We start from the raw sequence: 20,105 nt of genomic DNA, 5'->3' as shown, positions 1-20,105 counted from the left end.
TATTTCCCTTTTCCCCAATGGTAGCCTCCTAGGTGCTTGTCTTATCGGATGTGCAGTTCCTGTATTTATCCTGTGTTGTACTCTATTAGTCCTCCCTAAATCATCCGCTGATTTTGCAAAAACGTCTGAGTATGCCTGAAGAAGTTCCTTCAGGTATTGCTTTTCTTTTTCCTGTAAATGTACAATACTTCTGTTAAATAGGTCCTCAATATGTGATGGTAGCTTGTCTGAACTGGTCCCTTCTGTTCCAATGAAATTGCATACTCCTACCGCTGGCATTTCGTAGTACGACTCACATACACCTATCTGTTCCTTAGCATGTACAGTAATTGGTTCTTCCCGAAAGTTAATTAATTGTACTCTAATGTCTTCCTGGTGTGGATCTAAAATTCCCCTAGTGATGTTATGTTCTGTTTCCTTTTTCTGAGTTTTATCAACGTATCCCAGTGGTCCTAAGTGTTCTGCATTTTCTATTATTACTGGAATGAGCATTTTAGATTTTCCCGGCAAAGTGACTGTCTCCTTTACAATGACTCTACATATTGCATTTGCTTCTCCTCCTATCCAGCAACGTATATCTGTATCCTTTGTAGATAATATCTGTCTCTTATAATCAATTTTGTCTATATGATCCAATAGAAAATCCTGCCCCAAGATCGCATCTTGTTTGATATCACAGACCAGAAATTCTGTGTTAAAATCTGCTGTCCCTAAAGTGAGTTTTTGTTTAAGTGTCCCGTATGAGCATAAAGGATTGCCATTTACATCAAAAAGTTTATATGTGCTTGGTTCTAGTATTGCGTTTTTCAGTACATCAGCTAACTGTCTGTAAATTTTATAATTTAATATAGAAGAGGTTGATCCATTGTCTATTAATATTGTCAAAGGTAAGTCTTGTAGGTATCCTTTAGTATAAAATCCGTTATCCCAAATACCACATGTATTTCCCATTTGTCCTATCCTAATATTGTGACTTAATTCCTGTGACCGTAAATTTCCCACTGGTTCCCGGTCTATCGAGCCAATGGGGAACTGAAGTTTCCCTGGTTGAGACTTTGTGAGTTTCTGTTATCCTGGTCCTTGGAGCCTTGCTGTCCTCCAGTATTGTCATGTCTTGCATTTTCTTGCTTGTATCGAAGATAAAATGGACAATATCTACATAAGTGACTTGTGCTCTCACAAATGAAGCATTTAGCTTGCCTGTTATTAGTATTTCCCCATTGAGGCCTTCTGTTGTTATTATTTTGCCAAGAGTTGCTATAATTCTGTTTTGTACCTTCAAGCTGGGAAATCCTCCTTGTTAGTCCATCAATGCTATCGTGAAATTGGTTTTCCGAAGGTTCCTGTGAAAAATTAGATGCTTCTCCTAAATGTGTATCTGTTGTCATTCTGACACTGCCTTTCTTCTTTTCTGAGCCATCTCCTATTATAGCTTCATATCTTTCTATTACCTCTACAGCTCCTGCAACAGTTCTACATCCCTGGTTAGTGCATTGGTATTTTACTTCAGGTGTAACGCTTTTGTACAGCTGGTTAAGTGCCAATACTTCCTGAGCCCTTGCATCAAGATCAATATAAGCTCTCTGAGCCATCTGGCGCAAATCGTCCGCCAACGCCGCTATTGCTTCTCCTGGGTTCCTTTTTCTCATTTCAAGACGAGAAAGCCATCTGTTTTGTTGCCTTGTACTCCCAAATCGTAATCCTAATCTCTGAGTCAAAATACCGTAATCCCGTTTTTCCGTCTGTTCTAAACTAATGTAAAATGTCCTTGCTGGTCCCCTTAATGCTGCCGCTAGCGCTAATACTTTGTCTGCGTCCCGCCATCTCCCAAGTTCGGCACACACCTCAAAGTGTGAAATATATTCCTCCCAATCCTCTCCTCCATCATATGGTTCTGGTCTAATAGAGACTGTGTGTGGGTTGTTGTATCGGAATCCGTCAGTATTTATCCCCCTTTGTCCTCTTTGTCCAGACATGCCATATTCTCTATTTACGTCTCCCTCCCCATGTGCATATACGTTTGCTCTGTGTTCTTCTAAAGTTTCATTTGCATCTGCAAATTCGGTATTTCTTTCATGCCTTGCTTCTTTTTCTCTCTCTTCCGATCTAAATCTGATTTCCAGATCTGGCGACTCGGCCATGTTGAGACTTAGACTGATTCTAACCTAGATATATATAACGTACAATAATTATTGTAATAAAATTAAATTTCCACCACGTTAAGATCCATCTTTATCGTAGACGTTGACATATTAAATTGGTATACTAGTAGATAGTTGAATTTAAAAATAAATGTGAGGTTCGCATCCTGGATGCCACTTTGGACTGTGACATCCCACTTCTGACACCAGTTTGTTACAGGCGGGCGAGTAGGGGTCGAGTGTACTTTTAATTCCGTATGATTGCTTATTGATAGTATTCCGTTACTTTGTCTTGTTTTGAGTGTAGTTTGTTGACTCCAGCATAATCATATATAAATGAAGAATCCAGCGTAAAAGAGTGACTTTTATTCTTGTCCAGTAGGCATGTATATCTCAATAAATAACGCATGCAAATATCAGCAATAACATAGTATAACCATAAATTGTAATAGTAAGATGCTGGCCTTCCGAACCCCAGATATAACTTATAAATACAGATTTACAAGACTTTATCCTATCAATACAATAATGAGAGAATGAAATATACGTATTTCATTAAACTACGATATAAGAAAGTTGTCAACGTGGTGGGACATCGTATCTTTACATCTTTAATAATTTGTGTAATTTGCCAAAAACTGCTATGAGAAATTGTAAACATTGAACTGGTTCCTCATCTTGTCTTAATATGAAGCCACTTCCTGTTGAAGACCTGCTTAAGCGGGAATATTTATAAAAGCGATATTTGGTTCCTATAGACGTCCTTATGTGAGCTTTTAGTTAAATATTCCAAAAGATGTAAAAAGATAAATAAAGGCTTGAAATGCTATCGCATAGCTTAAGGTGAAATAGCTGTATATCGAAATGCATCCTGTACCTAAATAGCTTGCTTGACTTTAAGGGTTTGTTTGGTTTATTGTACTGCTCTGCTTGATAGCCAGATACGATATGCCAAAGTGCTAGTGCGACGCCGTATTTATACTTGACGGTGAAATACATCCGCGACTCACAGAACTGAAAATCTACTATAACTTTGAAATACCAAGGAAAACTCTGGCTCATGTCCCAAAATGTCGTTATAAATACATAAAATCGCGAAAGTTTGCCTTTAATTCCAATAAATAAGTGACATAATAAATATAAACCTTAAAATTCCATACTCGTAGCCTTATCACCTACGTTACTATATGACGTCATTGAAATCACAAAATAGTTCCTTAACGGCGCTACACAAAAACGTACTTAACGTAATTATTTCCTATTATTAAATATCCTACACTGTAAAAGGAAGGCCAGCAAGTAATTTAATCATATCTTAATAATACTTTTATGTATTATTATAACTTTATAAAGAAGTACCGTTACCCGGAAGTGACCATTCGTTGGAATGGCAACTTCCAATATACGTAAACAAGCACTCGCTACGATGGAATTTAAGGGAAAGCTACCCAAAGGATGTGTCAAATAACACTGAGACTGAATGAATAGGTAACGACAAACATGTTTTATAAACCCATTATCCCCTGAAAGTGTGAATTTAATGTAGACCCGTGAAAATCGTGATCGAAGTGCCTGTTCACTGACAGTTGAATTTTACCGCTATGTCAACTTGATAAGTTGATAGACGTTATGTTAAATGTTATGTTATCTGATAAAGTTGGTACTTATTATAAACATATGCAATTTGATCTCCCCAAATTGAGATTGCCAAAGTTGTCTTAGTGTATGAAAATCATCTAAGACCATTATTTTTCAGGTTTTCAGATATTGATCCCAATAAAATTTAGAAATATAAAATGTGTTGTTTCTTTGAGATTATTATCAATACCCATTTATAACAATACATTATCTAAGAATGTTCTACATAGGCGTAGCATGCCCAAAAAAAATGGTACGATTTCGGCAAATTAGACACAAGGGACACAAAGTCCCTCCAGCCTCGCTATGCTCATAGCGAGGCTAGACTGTATTACGGTTAAGGGGGTGTAGGGGCCGCTGAAGGCCCCCAAAAACTATGGAGTTAATAGCGTTAAAATCCTGCATTCTAGGTGTTTCCTGGCACTAAAAAATGTTTTTGAAAAGCAACATTTTTTACTCGACAACTTGAAAAATATCAAATATGAATGTCTGTGTTCCAATCACTTGCGGGTTTTGTAGTTTGTTTTCCATTTTTGTGTAATTTAAATGGCAAGATCTGTGAATGAGAAGTTGAGAACAACACTGTCATATAATACCTAGCCTCTTCACCACAAATCATTGCGTAAAGTTTTATAAGATTTATAAGAGATTTCTGTCAGTTTATTTGTTATAAAATAGTTGGTTTTTTTTCAATTGAAACAATAGTGCGGCTAGCAACTATTGAGCTATAGTGAATAGAAAAGTGAATGGAAATGGGGAATGTGTCAAAACAATACAGCCCAGGACAATCCATAGATGATATCTTCAATGAACGGTGACGGGAATCCTCACACACGGGGTAAGCTGCAGCCGGTTCAGAAACAACGATGTAAACTTGTACAGAGGAATGCACTCTCTTCTAGACTCCACAACACACAAAAAGAATTTAAATTGAAAACAATACAAGAAAAACAAAGGCCAAGAGGTTCCTGACTTGGGATAGGCGCAAAATTGCGGCGGGGTTAAAATGTGTTTATGTGAACTATCAAGACAACCACTGAATTCGACACTAGGGGGTCGTCTTGACCTTGTAGGATATGAATTTTTGAAAATCATGCAGCGACTGTCAATATGAAAAACTGAAATAAAGCACTGTGTTTCTTGATAATTTGTATCTTGTCTATATGTATTGTGTATGATTTTGTCATATGCACATTTACTCCAGAGCCTGTCGCAATTACCGTGATTTTTTGGACAGCGGATGTCCTGCAAGAAGGACCTGCTTACCCCTCCGGAGCATCTGAGGTCGACCCAGTTATTTGGGGGTCCGTATTTTTTATATGTTTTTAGTTTTCAATGTTGAATGGTGTTGTTTGTCCTTGTGCGTCTTATTTGTTCGCTGGTTTGTGTTGTGTCCATTCATTGCGATTCTTTTTTGGATAGCCCTTCGGTTGTCGACTCTTCGTTTTACTCCATTACACCTTGTTAACATTTTGGTGGCTTTATATTTTACTGATTGAAAACTTTATGACATAAGAAATCACATTTCAGATTTCAAAGGACTAATTTTGTTTTGTGAACATGCAGCACCATGAGATTGTACAATCTATCCTGTTTCATGGTCGATCTTAGATACGTCTTAACATGGCCTGGTGTTCAAGACATATGTCATGATTTCACACCCCGAACAGCGTTTGTCGTTGTGATTTCTAGGAAATATTATACTATCAAGATACATGTAGCTTGCTTTTATAGTTCAATAGTTCACCAGCGACGCTCTTGCGATTTTTGCGCGACAATCGCTCGATTAAAATCAATACTTATTTAAATGAACAGAATAGTGATTTTTATACGCCCGTCTTTTAGACGGGACGTATTATGGTATACCATTGTTCGTCCGTCCGTCGTCCACACTTCGGACAATAACTCAAAAACACTTTCACCAATTTCCATGAAACTTAAGTGAATTGTTTATATCTATTGACGTAAGCTCCCTTTCGGTTTTTTTTTTATTTCAGATTTTAAGTTTGGATTTATGGGGCTTTATTCATAAAAAAGGGGGGATTTTCAACACTTCGGACAATAACTCAAAAAGGCTTTCACCAATGTCCATGAAACTTGGTGAATTGTTTATATCTATTGATGTAAGCTCCCTTTCAATTTTTATAAATTTCAGATTTTAAGTTTTGGATTTATGGGGTTTTATTCATAAAAAAAGGGGGATTTTAAACACTTCGGACAATAACTCAAAAAGGCTTTCACCAATGTCCATGAAACTTTGGTGAATTGTTTATATCTATTGATGTAAGCTCCCTTTCAATTTTTATAAATTTTAGATTTTAAGTTTTGGATTTATGGGTCTTTATTCATAAAAAAAAGGGGGATTTTCAACACTTCGGACAATAACTCAAAAAGGCTTTCACCAATGTCCATGAAACTTTGGTGAATTGTTTATATCTATTGATATAAGCTCCCTTTCAATTTTTATAAATTTCAGATTTTACATTTCCGTGTTATGAATTTTTATGCTTAAAAAAGGGGGGATTTTCCAATTTTGGGACAATAACTAACACTTTCACAAAATTTTATGCAACTTTGATAAATTGTTTATATCTATTGACATAAGCTCCCTTTCCATTTTTATAAATTTTAGATTTTACGTTTTCTTAAGTAATGAATTTTTATACTTAAAAAAGGGGGATTTTATGAAACTTTGGTGAATATATTAATGTAACATCCCTTTTGATTTGTATATATATTTCTAGTTGATCATATAAATTCATTTAAAGCATAAAAGACAAGTAAAAAGAGCAACGGGCGTATCATGCGCTAAAGCGCAGCCCTTTATTATAAATACAATGCACTTTCTACAGAAATTCTACACATTTCCGGCAGTTTTTCTTAATTAATATAATGAACAATGGAAAGAGTAAATAGACGTTCTGGTAAAAAAAAAATATCGCCGCCTGGTGAAGTATAGATTTTTTCAACATGTGAAATAATGGTGATTTATGCTCCGGGTTTATGCATATGTTAGGGAAGGGCACTCAAAGAAAGGCATAGTGCAGAAAGGGGTAGAAGGGGGCTGATCCCCAAATCCCGAATTAAAAAGCATGAAATGCCGAAGTCCCGAAAAAACCAATCCCGACTTCCCGAAGTTTAAAATAGGGATTTCTGAATCTCGAAATGGTCAATCCAGAATTGTTTTTTTAAATAGACAATCCCGGAGTCCCGATAAAGGTTTAATCCCCTTTTACAATACGATATCTTACATTATAAAAAATGTTTCCACGCTGATGCGTTAAACTTAAAGAACTAGCAACATTTGTGGAGATTTGCCGAATTAGCTGGCGATTGTTGCTGGCTATAGCATTCTTCTATTCAGATTATCCATCCTGGGATTTCAGTTTATTCAGTCTGTGTCAGATTAGAGCATGAACCAATGACAACACCAAACATTGTTGGCAACAACATCCAAAACCATAGCACGATTCCGATTAATTTAATTAATTGCTAATGAATAAACCTATTACGGTACTACGGTTACGTACGTTGACGTTGCTCTGTACTTTTAACGTTGAGAGACGATTTTTCTTTAAGAAAACAGGCAGAGGTAAATGTAAAACGTTTATTGTATTGAAGTTTGCATAACATTCTAACATATATTTTTTATATTTTGACTTTTTTGGGTACGGTTTTCCGTACCTGAAGTTAAAATTGGTACGGTCGGAACCGTACCAACCGTACCTTGTGCTATGGCAGTGTTCTATGAAGTTTAGTTTAGACATAGTTCTTGTATAAACTTGTATTACTGTATTTATGAACACAAAAAAGAAAAGGAATCAAAATCTTACTATTTCATTGGCTAGGAGAAAGCAAATATTATGCCTGTAATATGCTATCTATCATTATACAAGCCATATACCATGAGTCCCTACACTCATGATGTCTTATTATCTTAAAGTCAGGTTAAAGTTTATTATCAGAACTACAAAAATCTGATTAGATAAATGCACGAAAATCAGTTCAATAAAGTATACAATTTAAAATAAAATGTTTGACTCAAAGACAAATATGAAACAGCAGAGGGGCCTCGGTGGCCTAGTGGTCTAAGCAGTTACTACTGTAATTGCTAGCCAGCCAACACTGAGCTTGTGAGTTCCAAACCAGCTTGTGCAGGTGCACTCAACTCCAATCTTAATTGACTAAGATTGTCAGTTTTCCCTTTCGAAGGTCATGGTTTTCTACAGGCACTCCGGTTTCCTCCACCAATAAAAACTGGCTGCCACGAAATAGCCTAAATGCGGTGCTTAAAAGTGACGTTAAACCCCCCAAAATCAATCGGTCAATCAAACAGCAGAAATCTGAATAGGTTCCTGTATAACCATGGTAATTAATTTCTTATCTAATTATATCAGCTACTTGACAAAAAGCTTAGTGATTAAATTCATTATACCTTTAAAAGTCTGATGTCAAACTTTAGAAACAAATAAATAAGATCACATGAAACATTTCATAATAAAACTTTCCAAATTTGAGTATTCAATTTGGAAATTTTATTATGAAATGTTTCATGTGATCTTATTCATTTGTTTCTAAAGTTTGACATCAGTCTTAATAGTAAGATGTGTTAATTCTGTATGATAAACTTTCTTTGTTATTGCTATTAGAATCTCATTTATACATATACATACAGTACAGTGCTACAATTTTTGTTTCTATTGTCAGGGATGTTAAGGACAGTGATATACAAAGTATAGAAAAAAGACTGATGCAGACCATGGATATGATTCTGATGAAGAAGAAAAGGTAGGAAATATCTGATTTAATATCATCTGGAGAGGTAATTGTACCAGCTTTTGTTAGAAATTATAGATTATGATTTGTTACATATGACAACGGCATGTGTACCCTTAGTTTCTAGCCATAATTTTTCTTATCACTCTACATCACTTACAACAAAGGGTTTATGTAAACAAATAATACATTAAAAAAACTGTGACTGAAAATGCAATAAGATTTCCATAAACAAATATAATTTTACACGTGGTTAAAAAATAAAAACACAAGTATTTTGCTACATCAAACCAAAACAAAAAAGCTCAAAGTTCATAGAAAGAAAATCACAAATGAATAATTTCTGAAATGCTTCAGTTAGATGAATAATTCACAATTTTAGTTTTAAAGTTCTGATAAGAAGAATCAGAATCCTGACACAGTTATGGAAAGACCACCAAAAAAAATAAAAATTCTATTTAAATTTACAGTACAATTTATTGGTTAACATAGTACCAATTGTATTTTCTAGAATAGCCATATCCAAGAGAGAAAGTTTAAAGCAGGCCAGTTTAACCAAGAATCAAGGAGGATTCTGGGGAATGTTGAGGAATGTTGGATCAAGTTCAGGATCAACAGAAAGTATCCTTAAACTTTATAAATTTTATAGCTTATTCCAGCAACTACATGTAAGTCTTCTAAAAATATTTTAATTTATGTGTCTTGTCAATTAATGAATTGATATTATATATCTCTTACTTTGTGAATGTCTATGATTCATATTGGTAAACCTAGGATTCTAATGCAACAACGTTTGTAACGTTCATTCTCATTGGATAACGTCACTTTTTTACATGGCATCAATTGACAATTGTTGCTATGGGACGTACGCGCAAGCGCAGACGGCATATGACATATTTTAATTACATGTTTTAACGTTGTTTTCTGTCAGTTTCATTAGAATGGAGATAACAATATTGTATTTTAAGCTCAAACGGCATCAATTGGGGAATTGATGGTCGCAAATACCCCATTTACTGTCTGCTAACGCGTCGCCAGTAAACTTAATTTGCGACCATCAAATCCCCAATTGATGCCGTTGGAGCTTAAAATACAATACAGTTATCTCCTAATTGCAGAGGGGGGGTCGGAGGGGTCCTGATCCCGAAATCCCGACCTTAATAACATGAAATCCTGAAGTCACGAATTAAAAAAATTTAAATCATGATATCCAGAAATTTGAAAACTCCCAGATCCCGAAATTGCCGAGCTAAAAAACACCCAATCTCAACGTCCCAAAAAAGGTACCACCGTGTTTCAGTGCTTTTTCATTCAGGCTCTTTTGATAGACAAAGGAAAATTAGAAATATGTTTTAGTTTTTCAAAAAAAAAAAATATTCCAGGTACTTGAGATTTTCATGGAATTTAGAACACCATGACTGTTGATTTAAGGACTTTCTTAAGTAAACCTATGTTATTTTTTTTAAGGCTTTTAATTGTTTTTTAAAACTCTTGAACATCTATTGATTGAAATATGACTATTCATTGCTATTTGACAAATAATTCCTTAATGCGTTACAAGATGTTGGTCAGTTAAAGCAGGAGGTAGAGGCCTATGAAGAGTTAAGTAGACAGCTGTTTCTGGAATCAGTAGATTTACATAATATGCAGGTAACATTTCATTGTGGTTTAGCTTACTTAGAATTTCTTAAGATGATTTCTACACATGTTCACTGCTAAGAATGCACATACAAGAATTCTTTTGACAGAAATTATTAATGTTCTATAGCCAGCTTGGACATAACTTTATGTGATACCCATTAGTTTTCGAAAATAGAGGATGTCTTACAATGATGATATCATGTCCATGCAAGTTTATCTTTTCAAGACTTTTAAAAAAAAACAACATGGCATTTCCTTTTCTTATTGCGATAACACAAACAAATTTTTAATAAACATATTTAACTGAAGCTGATATCAGTATGACAGTACATGTATCTGGTTACTGACAATATCTGGGTATTGAATAATTTGAAGATGTAATTATTTTCCAGTCATACAAAAAAATTACCAAGAGAGCGAAATAAGAAATACAACTGTCATTTTATTATTTACAATTCTTTATTTTAACATTTTATGTACATGATGGCTGTAGTAGTAGTCATTTTGATATAGATATACTGTTAATTAAAAAATGAAATAAAAATTGTTTACATTTTGGTATTATTATTTGTAGTGTATTTGTTTTATATGGACGGATAGCTTTATCGGTCTCATTAACATTTTTGTCTGCTTACTTGTCAGAGGAAGGCATCACAGCAAAATAATAAAAAAAAATATTCTTACAAGACACTATAATTATTTGGAATATCTGTTTACAGGAAAGAATAGCCTATGCAGCCACATTTAAAGGAAAATATTTCAACTTTTTGGGATATTTCTTTTCTGGATACTGTGTCTGGAAAATATTTATTGTAAGTATTATTATTGACTTTAGCTATTTGGGGATTTGGATTTTAATGGTAGATCTTTGTTTGCTTATGTTAAAATTTTCACAACTTTTATGAGACTGAGGACAATTTAGAGCTTGAATGTAAGTAGACACCTTTCTATTGTTAAAGACTGTTCAATTGCTATCACCATTCTATTGTTAAAGACTGTTCAATTGCTATCACCTTTCTATTGTTAAAGACTGTTCAATTGCTATCACCATTCTATTGTTAAAGACTGTTCAATTGCTATCACCATTCTATTGTTAAAGACTGTTCAATTGCTATCACCTTTCTAATGTTAAAGACTGTTCAATTGCTATCACCTTTCTAATGTTAAAGACTGTTCAATTGCTATCACCTTTCTAATGTTAAAGACTGTTCAATTGCTATCACCTTTCTATTGTTAAAGACTGTTCAATTGCTATCACCTTTCTATTGTTAAAGACTGTTCAATTGCTATCACCTTTCTATTGTTAAAGACTGTTCAATTGCTATCACCTTTCTATTGTTAAAGACTGTTCAATTGCTATCACCTTTCTATTGTTAAAGACTGTTCAATTGCTATCACCTTTCTATTGTTAAAGACTGTTCAATTGCTATCACCTTTCTATTGTTAAAGACTGTTCAATTGCTATCACCTTTCTATTGTTAAAGACTGTTCAATTACTGCTTGATTGTTGGTTGCTTTACGCCGCATTAGCACAAAAAGGCTATATCGCGGCGAGAGCTAATTCGAATATTTTTTACAATTTAAAGCATATTTTAAAATAAGACAAAAGGTCCTTCAATAAACTGTTCAATTGCTATCACCTTTCTATTGTTAAAAACTGTTCAATTGCTATTCTCATAATTTATGTCTTTTTGGTTTTTAGTCTTTGCTGTTTGATCGTTATTTTATTGACATGTACTTCACATCTCCTTTTATTGATTAATATACAAAATCTGAATTACAGTAACTGTAGTATTATAAAGCATCTAGAGGACATTCTGCTGGAAAGGACATCTTCAATAAATTTATTTATTATTAATTTATTAATATAAGCTGTTAAGTTTGTTTTATAGCAAATGGATCAATATGTAAAATTTATTTCAAAAAGGGGATAATAGTAAAAAGTTCTTGAATTCCTCTGCCCTTATAGTAAACTTGGATATGAATGATGGCTCTCTACGAAGCTGAGACATTGTAACACAAATGGTTTAATTTTCAGTGTACAATGTGTGATTCAATTTTCCACAATTTTTCATACCAAAAAAGGTTTATGATGCAGCATCTGCATTTAAAAAAAAAAAAAAAATTTCACACACAAAAAGGAGTAGGTTCAGTAAGACCCCTTTTTGGCCTCAAAATATAGCAGTTTTATAAAATTGTGAAAATGTAATCGTTTGGATATTTATTGCAAAGTAGAATGCTTCTGCTACATAAATATGGGCTGTATATGACAACACAATGCACATATATCGGGTACTAGCACCATTAAGTCATGCTAAATTAATGAAATCTTCACAATTGTAGCATTTTAGTTCAATTTTAGACGGTTTCCGTCTGAAATGAAAGTGGCCGCAATCGTGTTCATTCATAATATTGAAATGCAAGTTGTATTTGATGATAATACATAATATATATAAAGGTTGAGGATGAACACGGATGCGGCCACTTTCATTTTTGACAAAAAACATCTGAAAAGTGACAATTTTTGGCATATTTGATAGATTTTTCATATTTAAGCTTGAATCAGGGCGTTTAATATGACTTATTAAGTTAAAATCTTCCACATTAACTAATTGAATCAATTGAAATAGACACTTAAGTGTTTAGAAAGTGTATACAATCTTTAGTTAGTTGAACTTGAAAATTGAGGCCGAAATCGGCCCCTACCGGACCTACTCCTTTCAGGAAATTAGTTGTTTACACACATTTGATAACTTCAAAGTTCTGCCACCTTATTTCAATGGTTCTCTGCTCTTCAAAATGACACATATGGATAGACTCAAACAATTATTAAAAATAACAACAAATTGTTCTATTTGTATTTCTTTTTCAGTCAACGGTTAACATAGTTTTTGATAGAGTAGGAAAAGTGGATCCTATTACTAGAGGAATAGACATAGTCGTCAATTATTTTGGATTTCATTTCGATGTAAGTAATTAATACATGTATTAACAAATGAACTGAGGAGGCTCGCGAGTACAAAAATTTCAGCAAAAAATTAAACATTTTTTTTTCATAACAAATTTTATTTATTACACTATTAGTTATTACTTTATGATATGATACAAAAATTAACCAAACAAATAATTCGGTTTGGCCCCAGACAATTTTTAAAATGATTATATCATTGAAAAAGCTCCAGCTTATCTCCCATTGGTGCAAAAATGCTATTTTTTGGCATTAAAATTGAAATATCTTTTTTTACTCATTGGTGACCTATATTCTTTATTGTTGTTTTCGAATAAGCTATACATTAACTAAATCCTTGTAAAATTTAAGCGATTTCTGTATTATTAAGTTCTTTTTTTATTTCGATATTACCTCTTTTTCTCCTATTTGTTCAACAAAAAGTACCTTTACAAAAATGTATGCTTCTTTCGAAGGCAGATTGTGAGCATAAATGATCAGTGACCCCTTTTTTTTATTTTATTTTTCTATTAGTATAAGATGAAGTTCATTTATAGAAAAAAAATAGTGAAATCTTACATAAAATTAAAAAAATGATTTAGACCTGCGAGCCCCTTAAACAAGATTCAGTCACATTATATGGCAGTTGGTAATGTACATCAAATCACACAATTTCAGATATTATTAAAAATAGGAAACACTCATCCTAAATTTGAAAGCAATTCAAATACTACAAGCCACTTAAAGATTTGAGCCGCTACAAAAATTAACATTAAATAAATAATTGGAAACATATTGGATATCAAAGAAAATAAATATTGAATTAGAACATGTAGTTGGTTGGAGTGTTGTAAAAGTAATGACAGTGAACACATTATTTTGGAAAACTTCACACATAATATGTCAACACTTGTACATTCAAATGAAACTACAAAAAGAAGCATTTCTGAACTATATAATTGTATTATTAGTTTATTTTTAGATAAAATTTTGGTCCCAACAGATATCTTTTATTCTGATTGGTATTATTATAATCACATCTATCAGAGGATTACTACTGACTCTTACAAGGGTAAGTTTATATTATCATAGTAAGATTCTTTTAGTAGAACTTTAGATGCAGTTTAACAACAATTATAAGCCAACTTTGATAATTATTAACAACAAATTAAACTGTGTATTTATGTTCTTTTTATTCCATTTATCATCAGATTGAGGTGTTCATACAAGAGTAATAACTTCAAACATTTATTTCATGTTGAGATTGATCTTTGGGGGTTTCCATTGCAATATGGATATATGAATTTTTCTTTTTTATTTGTTGTGAAATTGCATTGAATAGGTTTTCATGGAGAGAAAAGTTTCATAAAGTATGGTTTTTGTAGTCCTTTATTCCTTGAACAGGAGCATATAGGGGGTTTTACTTTTTGCTTTTAGTTTCAAAATGCTCTTCAACTTTTTACTTTTTGTGGCCTTTAAATTTTATAATTTGAGCATTACTGATGAGTCTTTTCTAGATGAAACCTGTGCCTAGCATACAAAATTATTTGTTTTTTTCTTTCTTTCCTTTTTTTAATTTTACCAACAGGTATTCAACTGGTTTATACTCTTCCAATTTTTGTTTTTTTCTTTTTCAGTTTTTCTATGCCATTGCCAGCAGTAAATCATCTAACATCATTGTATTGACAATAGCTGAAATCATGGTATGTAAAAAAATTAAACTAATCATTTCCAGTATTAAGATACAACATGGTTCATAGGGAACTCTTTTTTTCAAATATGTGTTTGTCTTTATAATAGTTATTTTGAAGAACAGCACTATTTGAATTAGTTGATGTGGTGATATTGCCAATGAAACAACTATCCACATCATTTTAAATGTAGTGGATGCATGCAAATTATTGGCAACTGTACAAAATTTAACAATGAGAAAAACCCTTACAGTATGGTCTGTTTTAAAAGGCTCCGACATGAAAAATATGAAACAATTAAAATGAAAAAAACTTATGGCCTAATTTATAACAAAACAATTTACGAGAAACAAATATAACAGACATAAACCAACAACAACCACTTAACTACTGGCTTGTCTAACTTTGTGAACACCAATGATTAAAACATCTTATTTGATTGTAGTCATCGGCATAATCTATAACAGTGGTTGATTGTCCTTTTTTGACTTATTTTTTTACTTAAAAGCAGGAGTTTGAAATTTATGATAGTATACTTATATTTACAGGGGATGTATTTTGTGTCATCAGTTTTGTTAATTAGAATGAATATGCCAATAGAATATAGGTAAGAATTTCTGTTAAAAAAAATCAGAAAACGAAAGTAAAAAAATGATTAAAGTTATAAAAAAAAGGATTTAACATTTGACAGTTGAAGAACATAAAGACATTGAACTTTTTTTTTGCCAATTTACTACTTAATTCGTTGGTACACTATAAGAATTATTCAAGTTGCTTAAGGGAGTTCGCTTCTCAGTTTCAAAGTAATTAACTTTTCAAAACACTATCTTATATTGATAGGGGATTAATAAATGAATCCAAAGAGCAAATAAAATAAATAGGTCACCGTGCTTGTTTTCAAGATATTAGCCATTGAAATTTTGGCGGGAAAAAATTCTCTCTTGACTTTTCAGATTTATCATTGACAAGTTGAAGATTTCACAAAAACTGTTAAAAAGTAATTAAAATTTTATAAAAGTTTAACAGATGGCTTATCTTTATACATGTAAAAGATTTATAAAAAGAAAAATTGGGGTCACCAGGCAAAGTATTTCAAGCCATTCAAATGGATAAAACCAGAGGATTCCGAAAATCTGACAAAAAATCCAAAACATGACAAGCCAGCTTCCTTAAGTTATTTTCACCACCTTATAACATTTAAAGCATTGTTAAGCATCATTAAAATTCGTTATTTTACCAATAGACGACAATTTGTTGTTTCTTTACTCTACATGTACATGTTTAAAGTTTGAAATTAAAGACTACAGGTAAAAATAATTGCTATTTTAAATTTAATTTCAGATCAATTATAACAGAGGTATTAGGAGATTTACAGTTTAATTTTTATCACCGATGGTTTGATGTCATATTCCTGGTCAGTGCCTTGTCCAGTATAGGATTTCTATATATAGCACATAAACAATCTCCGGAGAAGAACATGATATAATGAGAATCAACAGACAATATTTATTTTTATTTTAGATTTATTATGTACTTTTGTTTAAAAGTTAATTGTTGATGAATATATAAAAACATGTAACCAAATCTGATCAGATATTTTATTCTAACATCTAAATACATTGCACAAGATGGTAATTGAGGGTACTGTTAGTCAATATGTTTTTCATGGTTCTTTGTTCTGAAATAAGATTTTTTGCTTACTAGTTAAACCAGCTGCTGTATGCGTGCCATCTATGAAAGTTTTTAAAATTTAACACAATTTTTAGTCTGGTTTAAATTATTAAGGCATAGGCTTTGTGCTCCTTTAAGCAAGAATTATATGAAATCAACCTTTTTCTGTCTTTACATAGAGTCTTCCATATAGGAAAAAGTTTAAGTGAGAGACTAGTGAGAAGTTCCTCAAACAAGGCAAGAAATAGTATGATTATACATATAGAGGAATGAGAGAAGATTTAGGGTATGTGCCAATGAGGTGGGCAACGCAACAAAACTAAACAGATTTCTAACATAAATCATCAACAGTCGACAGGTTTCTTTACACACTGATACAGCAAGCTTTTACAAAACAAGTCTAGAAATGATGTAAAATAGATTAATCAGAAACTATCAGAGATCTTCTATCAACACAAAATACTGAATAACTTTTAAAAAACGAAAGATAACTATTGACTAGCTTCCTTGATTCAGACAGAAACAATAATATGCTGTAGGATCAAATTTTGTGTATGCCTCTTCGGATTATGGAGGCAGTAACTTTTACCCTTGTTCATCTGTATGTCTGTCCATCCGTACATCCCAAAATTGGTTTCTGTTCTTTAACTTTTGTTTTCCTCAACCAAATGTTTTGAAACTTTACAAAATACACATTACTATTAAACCACAGATCAAGGGTGAATTTTGATGGTGTCACTTTTACCTTTCTAGATTTAGAATGAAATTCAAAACAGTGTGGCTGTGGCCATTGATTGACACATCAAATTCATTCATTGACTGGGACATTTTACGTGAACGTTTGTCTGTAACGACCACTGTTCACGACGTACCTACGATAGACATTTAAACTGTGGGGTCACCAAAGATTTCTTAACGCCTTTAATTATAAAATAATTCAAAAAATTAATCAGGAATAACCTTTATGTTTTGAATTATATAATTGATATAAATCAAAACATCGTTTTATTTCTGATTAGTTTTTCGAATTACTTTATTAAGGTGTTGAGAACCTTTGGTGACCCCATAGTTTAGGTGTCTTTAAAAAGTACATAGTGAGCAGTAGTTGTTACATACAAACGTTTACTAAATTGTCCCAGTCAATGGATGAATTTAATGTGTCAATCAATGGCCACAGCCACACTGTTTTGAATTTCATTCTATGTCGCTTTATAAATGGAAAAGTTGCTAAAGTTTTTGTTTTCGTTCTAATTTTATTAGATGTCATCCCTCACCATTTTTAATCTAGATCAGTGCACTGACACCCGTGATACATAAAACACCATACAATAAAAATCACTTAACAAAAAAACCTAAGCTGAATATAAGGTATGTGTTTTTCTTATTACTGAAGGCTGTATGATTGCTAACATCTACTTCATTAGAACTTGGTGGATAGTTAGCTTATCTGAAAATGCACACAGTTATTGATAGCAAGCTCAAAGTATTTGATCCTGTGGAACTGGTCTCATACCATCTACATTCTAATATTTTGTGCATTGCTCTGAACAAACCTGTACAGATTTTCAATGCCAGAAAGTGAATGGGAAGTATTAGTCTTTTTTTCTTACCTGGCCTCGACTATCCCAATAAATTACAAGAAGAAGCATTATTTGCTTAAAATAACATGTTTATACTACAAACTTGAAATAACAGTTAAACTGTTACTCACTCTTCCCATTTGTTTAACTATACAAAGTTCTAACGTTTTCACGGAGAGCATGTGCAGCCATATATGTAGCATTATCAGGAAATAAATTAAAAGTTTGTAATGTCTCACCAAAAAACATTACTGAATCGTAAGAAACTTCTATATCATCTTGGTACAGTGGTTCTCAGAGGGGGACTAAGGGGCATTTTTTCACTTTTACGTTTTGAAGTGAATTAGGCACGGCTCTACAAACTTATGTCAACCTTTATGCATTTATTTCCATGGTATAACAGTATGTCCAGTGCACGATGTAGTGACGATATCACCACGATATCACCGATATTGTCAACTTTGTTCATGTTTTTATACATGCTTGCAACATTGTCTACATCGTCCCCTTTTCTGTCTACATCGTTGACATCGCCGACATCATGTTGTTGACGACATCGCGATGACATCGTCCGCCTTGTCTACACCTTTGACATCGTGATTATGACAACATCGTGACGACATCGTCTACATCATCATCCTTTCCTATCTACATCATTGACATCGCCGACATCGTCTACGTTGTCCCACTTTCCTGTCTACATCGTTGACATCATGACTACACCGTTTACATCGTTTCTCTTGGTGTCTACATCATTGACATCGCCGAGATCGCGATGTTGAAAACACCGTGACGACAAACTTATGTCAATCTTTGTGCATTTATCTCCTTGACATAGCCGTATGTCCAGTGCACGATGTAGTGACGATATCGCCGATATTGTCAACTTCGTTCATGAAGTTATACCTGCTCGCAACATCGTCCTTTTTCCTGTTTACAGCGTTGACATCGCTGACATCGTGATGTTGTCAATTTCGTGACGACATCGTCTACATCGTCCCCCCTTTCCTGGACATCGCCGACATCGTGATGTTGACAACATCGTGACGACATCGTCTACATCATTTTTCTTGGTTCCTTCATCGTTGGCATCGCCGATATCATGATGTTGACAACATCGTGACGACATCGACTACATCGCCCCCTTCTCTGTCAACATCGGTTACATTGCTGACATCTCGAAGTCGACAACATTGTTACAACATCGTCTACATTGTACTGAAGTGTTTAGTTTATCAATTACATTTTCAAATAATGTATTTTTATTACACCTGTGTCGATGTTCTTTATGGTATCCGGTCGTTCCGGCCCCAAACCGATCCGGCCCAAAGTCAATCCGGCCCAAAGTCGATCCGGCCCAAGTCGATCCGGCCCAAGTCGATCCGGCCCACGTCGATCCGTCCCCAAGTCGATCCGGCCCCATTATAAAATATGAATTAACTAGATTTCTTTATAGTAGAACCTATTTAGACAGATTTTAATGTGCAATGTTGACATCACATTATAGATTACGTTGTAAAACAGTGTTTTGACATTGTCTTTTCGCAATGTCGGCAATACCAACCATGTAGAGACAAGAAGTTTATCAATTTCAATTTAAAATGATGTATTTATTTTACGCCTGTGTCGATGTTCTTGATAGTAGAACTTATTTGGATAGTTTTTCTTGCAAATCTTTATCCTCCTCCTCCTCCTCCTCCCCTCCTAATATTTGCGATGTTGACTTTATAAATTACGTTGTAAAACAGTGTTTTGACATCGTCTTTTTCGCGATGTCGGCAATGCCAACCATGCAGAGACAAGATGATGAAAGGATATCGACAAAGTAGTACAACACCATGTCGACATCGTTGTATTCAAAATTAACAATGTAAACACGAGTAATGTGTTAGCGATACCGGCAATGTCAGCGATGTAGACAAGAGTATGAAACGATATCGAAAACGTTGTACACTATCGTGCTGACATTGTCTACTTCGCGATATCGTCAATTTTAACGATGTAGACAAGAGTATGAAAC

The 20,105-nt window shown here is 33.5% G+C and overlaps 1 protein-coding gene across 1 annotated transcript in view; it reads left to right on the top strand.

Moving 5' to 3' along the window:
- Positions 1-16,423, top strand: part of LOC139524704 (Golgi pH regulator-like) — a 60,870-nt gene extending 44,447 nt beyond the window's left edge. Inside the window, exons 7-15 of the mRNA XM_071319718.1 lie at positions 8,487-8,567; positions 9,067-9,176; positions 10,117-10,205; positions 10,916-11,008; positions 13,069-13,164; positions 14,126-14,215; positions 14,781-14,846; positions 15,383-15,441; positions 16,176-16,423. Of these exons, the coding sequence (XP_071175819.1) occupies positions 8,487-8,567; positions 9,067-9,176; positions 10,117-10,205; positions 10,916-11,008; positions 13,069-13,164; positions 14,126-14,215; positions 14,781-14,846; positions 15,383-15,441; positions 16,176-16,320 (829 nt within the window). The 3' untranslated portion in view covers positions 16,321-16,423. The remainder of the gene's footprint in view (positions 1-8,486; positions 8,568-9,066; positions 9,177-10,116; positions 10,206-10,915; positions 11,009-13,068; positions 13,165-14,125; positions 14,216-14,780; positions 14,847-15,382; positions 15,442-16,175) is intronic.
- Positions 16,424-20,105: the final 3,682 nt, after the last annotated feature.

The sequence above is a fragment of the Mytilus edulis genome, chromosome 5, assembly GCF_963676685.1.
Source record: "Mytilus edulis chromosome 5, xbMytEdul2.2, whole genome shotgun sequence".
NCBI lineage: Eukaryota > Metazoa > Mollusca > Bivalvia > Mytilida > Mytilidae > Mytilus > Mytilus edulis.
This window is presented reverse-complemented; position numbering and strand designations above follow the sequence as displayed.